This window comes from Heterodontus francisci, chromosome 34, assembly GCF_036365525.1.
Source record: "Heterodontus francisci isolate sHetFra1 chromosome 34, sHetFra1.hap1, whole genome shotgun sequence".
Classification (NCBI taxonomy): Eukaryota; Metazoa; Chordata; class Chondrichthyes; order Heterodontiformes; family Heterodontidae; genus Heterodontus; species Heterodontus francisci.
This window is the reverse complement of record NC_090404.1, coordinates 2,941,918-2,954,417: the sequence shown is the minus strand read 5'-3', so window position 1 is coordinate 2,954,417 and position 12,500 is coordinate 2,941,918. Positions and strand designations below refer to the sequence as shown.

Below are 12,500 nucleotides of genomic sequence, written 5' to 3'. Positions count from 1 at the left end.
GAAACAGGGAGAGAGAGTGAGAGAAACAGGGAGAGAGAGTGAGAGAAACAGGGGGAGAGAGAGAGAGAAACAGGGGGAGAGAGAGAGAGAGAGAGAAACAGGGGGAGAGAGGGAGAGAAACAGGGAGAGAGAGTGAGAGAAACGGGGGAGAGAGTGAGAGAAACAGGGAGAGAGAGTGAGAGAAACAGGGGGAGAGAGGGAGAGAAACAGGGAGAGAGAGTGAGAGAAACGGGGGAGAGAGGGAGAGAAACAGGGAGAGAGAGAGAGAGAAACAGGGAGAGAGAGAGAAACAGGGAGAGGAGAGAGAGAAACAGGGAGAGAGAGAGAGAGAGAGAGAAACAGGGGGAGAGAGGGAGAGAAACAGGGAGAGAGAGAGAGAGAAACAGGGAGAGAGAGAGAAACAGGGAGAGGAGAGAGAGAAACAGGGGGAGAGAGAGAGAGAGAGAGAAACAGGGGGAGAGAGGGAGAGAAACAGGGAGAGAGAGTGAGAGAAACGGGGGAGAGAGGGAGAGAAACAGGGAGAGAGAGAGAGAGAAACAGGGAGAGAGAGAGAAACAGGGAGAGGAGAGAGAGAAACAGGGAGAGAGAGAGAGAGGGAGAGAAACAGGGAGAGAGAGAGAGAGGGAGAGAAACAGGGAGAGAGAGAGAGAGGGAGAGAAACAGGGAGAGAGAGAGAGAGAGAAACGGGGGAGAGAGGGAGAGAAACTGGGAGAGAGAGGGAGAGAGAAACGGGGAGAGAGTGAGAGAAACAGGGGGAGAGAGTAAGAGAGGGAGAGAAACAGGGAGAGAGAGTGAGAGAAACAGGGGGAGAGAGTGAGAGAAACAGGGGGAGAGAGTGAGAGAAACAGGGGGAGAGAGTGAGAGAAACAGGGGGAGAGAGTGAGAGAAACAGGGGGAGAGAGTGAGAGAAACAGGGGGAGAGAGTGAGAGAAACAGGGGGAGAGAGTGAGAGAAACAGGGGGAGAGAGTGAGAGAGGGTGAGAAACAGGGAGAGAGAGAGTGAGAGAAACAGGGGGAGAGAGTGAGAGAAACAGGGGGAGAGAGTGAGAGAAACAGGGGGAGAGAGTGAGAGAAACAGGGGGAGAGAGTGAGAGAAACAGGGGGAGAGAGTGAGAGAAACAGGGGGAGAGAGAGAGAGTGAGAGAAACAGGGAGAGAGAGAGAGAGAGAAACAGGGGGAGAGAGTGAGAGAGAAACAGGGGGAGAGAGTGAGAGAGAAACAGGGGGAGAGAGTGAGAGAGAAACAGGGGGAGAGAGTGAGAGAAACAGGGAGAGAGAGTGAGAGAAACAGGGAGAGAGAGTGAGAGAAACAGGGAGAGAGAGTGAGAGAAACAGGGAGAGAGAGTGAAACAGGGGGAGAGAGTGAGAGAGGGAGAGAAACAGGGAGAGAGAGAGAGAGAGAAACAGGGGGAGAGAGGGAGAGAAACAGGGGGAGAGAGTGAGAGAAACAGGGAGAGAGAGTGAGAGAAACAGGGAGAGAGTGAGAGAGGGAGAGAAACAGGGAGAGAGAGAGAGAGAGAGAAACAGGGGGAGAGAGTGAGAGAGAGAGAAAAACGGGGAAGAGAGTGAGAGAGGGAAAGAAACAGGGAGAGAGAGAGAGAGAAACAGGGAGAGAGAGAGAGAGAGAGAGAGAGAAACAGGGGGAGAGAGTGAGAGAAACAGGGGGAGAGAGTGAGAGAGAGAGAGAAACGGGGAGAGAGAGTGAGAGAGAGAGAGAAACGGGGAAGAGAGTGAGAGAGGGAGAGAAACAGGGAGAGAGAGAGAGAGAGAGAGAAACGGGGAAGAGAGTGAGAGAGGGAGAGAGAGAGAGAGAGAAACAGGGAGAGAGAGAGAGAGAGAGAGAGTGAGAGAAACGGGGAGAGAGTGAGAGAAACGGGGAGAGAGTGAGAGAGAGAGAGAAACGGGGAGAGTGAGAGAGAGAGAGAAACGGGGAAGAGAGTGAGAGAGGGAGAGAAACAGGGAGAGAGAGAGAGAAAAACGGGGAGAGAGTGAGAGAGAGAGAGAGAAACGGGGAAGAGAGTGAGAGAGGGAGAGAAACAGGGAGAGAGAGAGAGAGAGAGAAACGGGGAGAGAGAGAGAGAAACGGGGAAGAGAGTGAGAGAGGGAGAGAAACAGGGAGAGGGGGAGAGAGTGAGAGAAACAGGGGGAGAGAGTGAGAGAAACGGGGGGAGAGAGTGAGAGAAACGGGGGGAGAGAGTGAGAGAAACGGGGGGAGAGAGTGAGAGAAACGGGGGGAGAGAGTGAGAGAAACGGGGAGAGAGTGAGAGAAACAGGGGAAGAGAGTGAGAGAAACAGGGAGAGAGAGTGAGAGAAACAGGGAGAGAGAGTGAGAGAAACAGGGAGAGAGAGTGAGAGAAACAGGGAGAGAGAGTGAGAGAAACAGGGAGAGAGAGTGAGAGAAACAGGGAGAGAGAGTGAGAGAAACAGGGAGAGAGAGTGAGAGAACCAGGGAGAGAGAGTGAAACGGGGAGAGAGTGAGAGAGGGAGAGAAACAGTGAGAGAGAGAGAGAGAGAAACAGGGGGAGAGAGGGAGAGAAACAGGGAGAGAGAGTGAGAGAAACAGGGAGAGAGAGTGAGAGAAACAGGGAGAGAGTGAGAGAGGGAGAAAACAGGGAGAGAGAGAGAGAGAGAGAAACAGGGGGAGAGAGTGAGAGAAACAGGGGGAGAGAGTGAGAGAAACAGGGGGAGAGAGTGAGAGAAACAGGGGGAGAGAGTGAGAGAAACAGGGGGAGAGAGTGAGAGAAACAGGGGGAGAGAAACAGGGAGAGAGAGAGAGAGAGAAACGGGGAGAGAGTGAGAGAGGGAGAGAAACAGGGAGAGAGAGAGAGAGAGAAACAGGGGGAAGAGAGTGAGAGAAACAGGGGGAAGAGAGTGAGAGAAACAGGGGGAAGAGAGTGAGAGAAACAGGGGGAAGAGAGTGAGAGAAACAGGGGGAAGAGAGTGAGAAAGGGAGAGAAACGGGGGAGAGAAACAGGGAGAGAGAGGGAGAAACGGGGAGAGAGAGAGTGAGAGAAACATGGAGAGATTGAGAGATAGGGAGAGTGAGAGAAACGGGGAGAGAGTGAGAGAAACAGGGGGAGAGTGAGAGAAACAGGGGGAGAGAGTGAGAGAAACAGGGGGAGAGAGTGAGAGAAACAGGGGGAGAGAGAGAGAGAAACAGGGGGAGAGAGAGAGAGAAACAGGGGGAGAGAGAGAGAGAAACAGGGGGAGAGAGAGAGAGAAACAGGGGGAGAGAGAGAGAGAGAGAGAAACAGGGGGAGAGAGGGAGAGAAACAGGGAGAGAGAGTGAGAGAAACAGGGAGAGAGAGTGAGAGAAACAGGGGGAGAGTGTGAGAGAGGGAGAGAAACAGGGAGAGAGAGTGAGAGAAACGGGGGAGAGAGGGAGAGAAACAGGGAGAGAGAGAGAGAGAAACAGGGAGAGAGAGAGAAACAGGGAGAGAGAGAGAGAGAAACAGGGAGAGAGAGAGAGAGGGAGAGAAACAGGGAGAGAGAGAGAGAGGGAGAGAAACAGGGAGAGAGAGAGAGAGAGAAACGGGGGAGAGAGGGAGAGAAACTGGGAGAGAGAGGGAGAGAGAAACGGGGAGAGAGTGAGAGAAACAGGGGGAGAGAGTAAGAGAGGGAGAGAAACAGGGAGAGAGAGTGAGAGAAACAGGGGGAGAGAGTGAGAGAAACAGGGGAGAGAGTGAGAGAAACAGGGGGAGAGAGTGAGAGAAACAGGGGGAGAGAGTGAGAGAGGGTGAGAAACAGGGAGAGAGAGAGTGAGAGAAACAGGGGGAGAGAGTGAGAGAAACAGGGGGAAGAGAGTGAGAGAAACAGGGGGAGAGAGTGAGAGAAACAGGGGGAGAGAGTGAGAGAAACAGGGGGAGAGAGTGAGAGAAACAGGGGGAGAGAGAGAGAGTGAGAGAAACAGGGAGAGAGAGAGAGAGAGAAACAGGGGGAGAGAGTGAGAGAGAAACAGGGGGAGAGAGTGAGAGAGAAACGGGGGGTGAGAGTGAGAGAGAAACAGGGGGTGAGAGTGAGAGAGAAACAGGGGGAGAGAGTGAGAGAGAAACAGGGGGAGAGAGTGAGAGAGAAACAGGGGGAGAGAGTGAGAGAGAAACAGGGGGAGAGAGTGAGAGAGAAACAGGGGGAGAGAGTGAGAGAGAAACAGGGGGAGAGAGAGAGAGAGAGAGAAACGGGGAGAGAGAGAGTGAGAGAAACATGGAGAGATTGAGAGATAGGGAGAGAGAGAAACCGGGAGAGAAACACGGGAAAAGAGGGATAGATGGCAATACAGGGAGACTGAGATGGGAGAGATATAGAGAGAGAGGTAAAGAGAGAGGTAGGGAGAGGGAGAGAGAGACTGAGAGGGAGAGAGACTGGGAGAGAGAGACTGAGAGCTACTGAGAGAGAGACTGAGAGAGAGACAGAGAGACAGAGAGAGAGAGAGACAGACAGACAGAGACTGAGAGAGACAGAGAGAGAGAGACTGAGAGAGAAAGACAGCGAGAGAGAGAGAGATTGAGATAGAGAGAGATTGAGATAGAGAGAGACTGAGATAGAGAGAGACTGAGAGAGAGAGAGAGATTGAGATAGAGAGAGACTGAGAGAGAGAGAGAGAGACAGACAGAGACTGAGAGAGAGAGAGACAGAGAGAGACTGAGAGAGAAAGACAGCGAGAGAGAGAGAGAGAGAGAGAGATTGAGATAGAGAGAGACTGAGAGAGACAGAGAGAGACTGAGAGAGACAGAGAGAGGGAGACAGTGAGAGAGAGAGAGAGAGATAGATAGACAGAGAGAGAGAGAGAGAGAGACTGACAGACAGAGAGAGAGGGACAGGGAGAGAGAGAGAGAGACTGAGAGACAGAGAGAGAGAGAGACAGCGAGAGAGAGACAGCGAGAGAGGTACAGCGAGAGAGAGACAGCGAGAGAGGGACAGAGAGAGAGGGACAGAGAGAGAGGGACAGAGAGAGAGGGACAGAGAGAGAGGGACAGAGAGAGAGGGACAGAGAGAGTCAGGGAGAGGGATTGAGACGGAAAGAGAGAGGAAGAGGGGAGAGAGGGTGTCAGGGAGAGAGGGTGGGAGGGAGAGAGAGAGAGAGGGGGTGAGGGAGAGAGGGAGAGGGAGAGATAGAGAGAGGAGGGAGAGAGTGACCCTGAGGAGATCCAATGAGTCATCAGGCAATCAGAGACCAAGATAAAAATAAGGTGAGGGAGAGGGAGGAGGAATGGTGAAGGGGAAGGGGAGAGGAGAGGACAGGAGAGAAAAGGGAGGAGAGGGAGCGGAAGTGAGAGGGTGAGGGTGAGGCAGGGGTAAAGGAGAAGGGATGATGGAGGGAGGGATGAGGAATAGGGGGGTGGGGGAGTGAGGGGTGAGAAGGGTGAGAGAAGGGAGGGTGAGGTGGAGGGGTGAAGGTGGGAATGGCTAGGGAGAGAGAGGTGAGGGGTGAATAAGGGAGAGGGAGGTGGAGGGAGGGAGGGGGTGAGCGGGTGGCAGTCTTACCCATACTGAGCTTCACAATGCCAGTGATGATGACCACAATCAGTGCCAGCACCTTGGCGTAGGTGAAAATGTCCTGGACTCGGGTTCCCCATTTCACGTAGGCACAGTTTGTGAATGTGAGGATACCTAGTGAGGGGAATCAGGAGGAGACAACATGGAGACGTCAGTGTTTGACCTTTCACCCTGCCCGCTCGCCCACCCACAAACCCCGCCTGGGTAACCGGTCCCAAGGGTGCCGGGCACCTCACTCCCCGAGTGGCCTGTTCACTGCCCCTGAGGGAGGGGGGGGAAATTCAACCTTGGTGGGCTGCACCGCTGCTAAACCCGCACAGCAGGAGTCTCTGGATAAGGGATTGGGAGCAATAATTGTGGTCAGTATCCCCCGAACCCATTCCCCACTAACCTCAGAGTATGGTGCCTCAATGCAGCAGCCCCGACGCAGCAGTGAGCATGGGTAGGAAATTCAACCTGGGGATGCGTCACACCTCAATCTGTACAGTTCTCAGCAATGTGCTTTGCTGCACCGTTTGTGACCGCACCTTCAGCTGCCAAGGCCCTAAGCTCTGGAATTCCCTCCCCTAAACCTCTCTGCCTCTCTCCCTCTCAACGTCCTGTCACCCGTCTTAACACGTAGCTTGGTATTAAATTTTGTTCAATCCTATTTCTGCAGAGTGGCTCGGATGTTGCACTGTGTTGAAGGGGCTGTGGGAGTGTAAGATGTCAGGGCCATTGCAAGGAGGTGAAATCCCTTTAAGAGAATGCGTGTGCTGACGACTGAAATGATTCATTTCTGGACCCCGTCTCGCTGTCATTTCCCTAAAACTCCCAGAAGAGGAAGTCATGGTCAGCAGACGCTCCTGCTCTCTCTCTCTCTCTCTCATCTCTGCACACCAGCGCTCTCCGTGACTGGGTACACCTGGTACAAGACACCCATGGTGGTGTAAATGTGACTGCATCAGGAGTTTAACAGGAATTGCAACTCAGCAAGTAGAGGGAAAGATGCTGCCGTCAGGGAATGTGGGAAATCTCCATGTCACAACTCGCACACAGAGAGCTGGAAAGATCAGGCATTGCGGGTGAGGGAGGAAGGGGATGTGGAGGGGTTAACGAGGGATTATTGGCACCCGATATTGGACCCCGCCCCTCCGGATCACCGGGTACTCACAGATACAGGCGGCAGCTATGAGGCGGGCAGCCAGGTAGGGCTGTTGGCAGGTGGGGAAGAGGGGCTGCACCATGTAGTTGGCGAAGGTGATGGCAATGACAGCCTGACTGGTCGGCTCGATGATCAGCAGTGAGGTCCAGAGGCGCACAAAGGCCAGGAAGCCCCCGAAGGCCTCCAGGATGTAGGCATAGCTGGCTCCCGATTTAGTGATGGTGGTGCCCAGCTCGGCGTAGCAAAGCGCCCCGAAGATGGAGAAGACCCCGCCCACGGCCCACACCACCAGCGAAAGGCCGTAGGAGGCACTGTACATCAGCACCCCCTTGGGCGAGACGAAGATTCCAGAGCCGATCATGTTTCCCACAATCAGGCAGACCCCGTTGAGCAGCGAGATCTCCTTCTTCAACTGCATGGTCTCCGTCGGGGTCGAGGGTCGGAGGTCGCAGTCCGGCGGGGTCGCGGCCACCTCCCGCTCAGGCACGGTGGTATATCTGGTGCCGTCAGACATTGCAGCCGTTTCTCTCCTCACGCACAAATCCACATAGCCCAGCTATAAGGACTGAAGGAATATTTCAGAATCAATCTAAAACCTAAGCAGAGGAGAGGGAGAACAGTTAGAGAAATATCACCAATAGATGATCCCAAAACTGAGGGATGTTTGCTGTCGCAAATGAACACTGCTATCTGTCAGAGATAGACTCTGTTTGCCGTCAGAGATAGACTCTGTTTGCCGTCAGAGATAGACTCTGTTTGCCGTCAGAGATAGACTCTGTTTGCCGTCAGAGATAGACTCTGTTTGCCGTCAGAGATAGACTCTGTTTGCCGTCAGAGATAGACTCTGTTTGCCGTCAGAGATAGACTCTGTTTCCCGTCAGAGATAGACCCTGATTACTGTCAGAGATAGACTCTGTTTGCTGTCAGAGATAGACTCTGTTTGTTGTCAGAGATAGACTCTGTTCGCTGACAGAGATAGACTCTGTTCGCTGACAGAGATAGACTCTGTTCGCTGACAGAGATAGACTCTGTTCGCTGTCAGAGATAGACTCTGTTCGCTGACAGAGATAGACTCTGTTCGCCGTCAGAGATAGACTCTGTTTGCCGTCAGAGATAGACTCTGTTTGCCGTCAGAGATAGACTCTGTTTCCCGTCAGAGATAGACTCTGTTTCCCGTCAGAGATAGACTCTGTTTCCCGTCAGAGATAGACTCTGTTTGTTGTCAGAGATAGACTCTGTTTGCTGTCAGAGATAGACACTGTTTGCTGTCAGAGATAGACTCTGTTTGCTGTCAGAGATAGACTCTGTTTGCTGTCAGAGATAGACTCTGTTTGTTGTCAGAGATAGACTCTGTTTGTTGTCAGAGATAGACTCTGTTTGCTGTCAGAGGTAGACTCTGTTTGCTGTCAGAGGTAGACTCTGTTTGCTGTCAGAGGTAGACTCTGTTCGCTGACAGAGGTCGACTCTGTTCGCTGACAGAGGTAGACTCTGTTTGCTGTCAGAGATAGACTCTGTTTGTTGTCAGAGATAGACTCTGTTCGCTGACAGAGATAGACTCTGTTCGCTGTCAGAGATAGACTCTGTTCGCTGTCAGAGATAGACTCTGTTCGCTGTCAGAGATAGACTCTGTTTGCTTTCAGAAATAGACTCTGTTTGCTTTCAGAAATAGACTCTGTTCGCTGTCGGAGAGTGAGAGGAACGTCTTTACCCACAGAGTGGTGAGAACATGGATCTCACTACCACAGGGAGTGGTTGAGGTTAGGGGAAAGCGGGATAAATACATGAGGGAGGGAGGAATAGAAGGATATGGTGATGGTGTGAAATGAAGAAGGGGTGGGAGTAGGCTCGAGTGGTGCAGAAACACCAGCAGAGAGCAGATGGGCCAAGTGGACTGTTCCCATGTTGTAAATACCAAGTAAATCTTTGTATGAAAAAGAATGAAATCTTTTCTCAAAGTGTATAAAAGGCTGCAGCACAGAAGGAGACCATTCGGCCCTTCATGCCTGTGCTATCTCTTTGAGAGCTAGACAATTACTTCCAACATTCCCTCCTACCCCTCCATTCTTTCCCCATGGTTGTGCAATTTTGTTTTTCACATATTTATCCAATTCCCTTTTGAACGTTGCTATTGAATCTACTTCCACTGCCCTTTCAGACAGTAGCTCCAGATCTGAGCTCACGGCATATAAAAACACCTCTCTTCATCTCCCCTCTCCTTTTGCCAGTTACTCAAATTTGTGTGCACTACTTACTGCTGCCACCTGACCGCACTCTGCCATCACTGGAAACACTTCCTCCTGATTTAATCTGTCAAAAACCCCGAATGATTTTGAACAAGCTGCAACAGAGAATCTTCCAGTCACCGAAAATATTACAAAGGCTAATCACGATGGTTTTCAGAGGGGAAGGTCATGCTGAACAAACCGTATTGAATTCTGGTAATAGGATGAGTCAACAGGCGTATTGCAGAAAACATAAAAATCTTAGGCTTTCAACAGGCCTTCGATAATATACTTGGTAAACCAGGGGACAATAGCAGAAGGGAGAGCAAACTACTTACATATCTGTGTACACTTCCAGTCTCCATATCACACTGGGAGCACTGTGTACACTTCCCGTCTCCATATCACACTGGGAGCACTGTGTACACTTCCAGTCTCCATATCACACTGGGATCACTGTGTACACTTCCAGTCTCCATATCACACTGGGATCACTGTGTACAGTTCCAGTCTCCAAATCACACTCGGAGCACTGTGTACAGTTCCAGTCTCCATATCACACTGGGATCACTGTGTACAGTTCTGCTCTCCATATCACACTCGGAGCACTGTGTACAGTTCCAGTCTCCATATCACACTGGGATCACTGTGTACACTTCCAGTCTCCATATCACACTGGGATCACTGTGTACAGTTCCAGTCTCCATATCACACTGGGATCACTGTGTACAGTTCTGCTCTCCATATCACACTCGGAGCACTGTGTACAGTTCCAGTCTCCATATCACACTGGGATCACTGTGTACAGTTCTGCTCTCCATATCACACTCGGAGCACTGTGTACAGTTCCAGTCTCCATATCACACTGGGATCACTGTGTACAGTTCTGCTCTCCATATCACACTCGGAGCACTGTGTACACTTCCAGTCTCCATATCACACTGGGATCACTGTGTACAGTTCCAGTCTCCATATCACACTGGGATCACTGTGTACAGTTCCAGTCTCCATATCACACTGGGATCACTGTGTACAGTTCTGCTCTCCATATCACACTCGGAGCACTGTGTACAGTTCCAGTCTCCATATCACACTGGGATCACTGTGTACAGTTCTGCTCTCCATATCACACTCGGAGCACTGTGTACAGTTCCAGTCTCCATATCACACTGGGATCACTGTGTACAGTTCTGCTCTCCATATCACACTCGGAGCACTGTGTACAGTTCCAGTCTCCATATCACACTCGGAGCACTGTGTACAGTTCCAGTCTCCATATCACACTGGGATCACTGTGTACAGTTCTGCTCTCCATATCACACTCGGAACACTGTGTACAGTTCCAGTCTCCATATCACACTGGGATCACTGTGTACAGTTCTGCTCTCCATATCACACTCGGAGCACTGTGTACAGTTCCAGTCTCCATATCACACTGGGATCACTGTGTACAGTTCTGCTCTCCATATCACACTCGGAGCACTGTGTACAGTTCCAGTCTCCATATCACACTGGGAGCACTGTGTACAGTTCCAGTCTCCATATCACACTGGGATCACTGTGTACAGTTCCAGTCTCCATATCACACTGGGAGCACTGTGTACACTTCCAGTCTCCATATCACACTGGGATCACTGTGTACAGTTCTGCTCTCCATATCACACTCGGAGCACTGTGTACAGTTCTGCTCTCCATATCACACTCGGAGCACTGTGTACAGTTCCAGTCTCCATATCACACTCGGAGCACTGTGTACAGTTCCAGTCTCCATATCACACTGGGAGCACTGTGTACAGTTCTGCTCTCCATATCACACTCGGAGCACTGTGTACAGTTCCAGTCTCCATATCACACTCGGAGCACTGTGTACAGTTCCAGTCTCCATATCACACTCGGAGCACTGTGTACAGTTCCAGTCTCCATATCACACTCGGAGCACTGTGTACAGTTCTGCTCTCCATATCACACTCGGAGCACTGTGTACAGTTCTGCTCTCCATATCACACTCGGAGCACTGTGTACAGTTCCAGTCTCCATATCACACTGGGAGCACTGTGTACACTTCCAGTCTCCATATCACACTGGGATCACTGTGTACAGTTCTGCTCTCCATATCACACTCGGAGCACTGTGTACAGTTCCCGTCTCCATATCACACTGGGAGCACTGTGTACACTTCCCGTCTCCATATCACACTTGGAGCACTGTGTACAGTTCCAGTCTCCATATCACACTGGGATCACTGTGTACAGTTCTTGTCTCCATATCACACTCGGAGCACTGTGTACAGTTCCCGTCTCCATATCACACTGGGAGCACTGTGTACAGTTCCGCTCTCCATATCACACTGGGATCACTGTGTACAGTTCTTGTCTCCATATCACACTCGGAGCACTGTGTACAGTTCCAGTCTCCATATCACACTGGGAGCACTGTGTACACTTCCAGTCTCCATATCACACTGGGAGCACTGTGTACACTTCCCGTCTCCATATCACACTGGGAGCACTGTGTACAGTTCCGGTCTCCATATCACACTCTCAGCACTGTGTACAGTTCCGCTCTCCATATCACACTGGGAGCACTGTGTACAGTTCCGGTCTCCATATCACACTTGGAGCACTGTGTACAGTTCCAGTCTCCATATCACACTAGGAGCACTGTGTACAGTTCTTGTCTCCATATCACACTCGGAGCACTGTGTACAGTTCCCGTCTCCATATCACACTGGGAGCACTGTGTACAGTTCCGCTCTCCATATCACACTTGGAACACTGTGTACAGTTCCTGTCTCCATATCACACTTGCAGCACTGTGTACAGTTCCGGTCTCCATATCACACTTGGAGCACTGTGTACAGTTCCTGTCTCCATATAACACTGGGAGCACTGTGTACAGTTCAGTCTCCATATCACACTGTTAGCACTGTGTACAGTTCCTGTCTCCATATCACACTGGGAGCACTGTGGACAGTTCCGGTCTCCATATCACACTTGGAGCACTGTGTACACTTCCAGTCTCCATATCACATTGGGAGCACTGTGTACAGTTCCGGTCTCCATATCACACTTGGAGCACTGTGTACACTTCCAGTCTCCATATCACACTGGGAGCACTGTGTACAGTTCCAGTCTGATATCACACTTGGAGCACTGTGTACAGTTCCAGTCTGATATCACACTTGGAGCACTGTGTACAGTTCCAGTCTGATATCACACTTGGAGCACTGTGTACAGTTCCGGTCTCCATATCACACTCGGAGCACTGTGTACACTTCCAGTCTCCATATCACACTGGGAGCACTGTGTACACTTCCAGTCTCCATATCACACTTGGAGCACTGTGTACAGTTCCAGTCTCATATCACACTTGGAGCACTGTGTACAGTTCCGGTCTCCATATCACACTCGGAGCACTGTGTACAGTTCCGGTCTCCATATCACACTCGGAGCACTGTGTACAGTTCCGGTCTCCATATCACACTGGGAGCACTGTGTACAGTTCCAGTCTGATATCACACTTGGAGCACTGTGTACAGTTCCGGTCTCCATATCACACTCGGAGCACTGTGTACACTTCCAGTCTCCATATCACACTGGGAGCACTGTGTACAGTTCCAGTCTCATATCACACTTGGAGCAC

At 51.3% G+C, this 12,500-nt stretch overlaps 1 protein-coding gene across 3 annotated transcripts in view; it reads right to left on the bottom strand.

Annotated features, from left to right (window-relative positions):
* LOC137348913 (Y+L amino acid transporter 2-like) overlaps positions 1-12,500 on the bottom strand; it is a 72,616-nt gene that overhangs the window by 39,854 nt on the left and 20,262 nt on the right. For 2 of the 3 annotated variants that reach the window (XM_068014144.1, XM_068014143.1), the window contains 2 exons: positions 6,646-7,232; positions 5,481-5,606 (listed from right to left, as the gene is read on the bottom strand). In XM_068014144.1, the coding sequence (XP_067870245.1) occupies positions 5,481-5,606; positions 6,646-7,150 (631 nt within the window). In that variant the 5' untranslated portion in view covers positions 7,151-7,232. Of the gene's footprint in view, positions 1-5,480; positions 5,607-6,645; positions 7,233-8,888; positions 8,943-12,500 lie in introns of those variants that run through there. The other variant, XM_068014145.1, reaches the window with a different exon arrangement.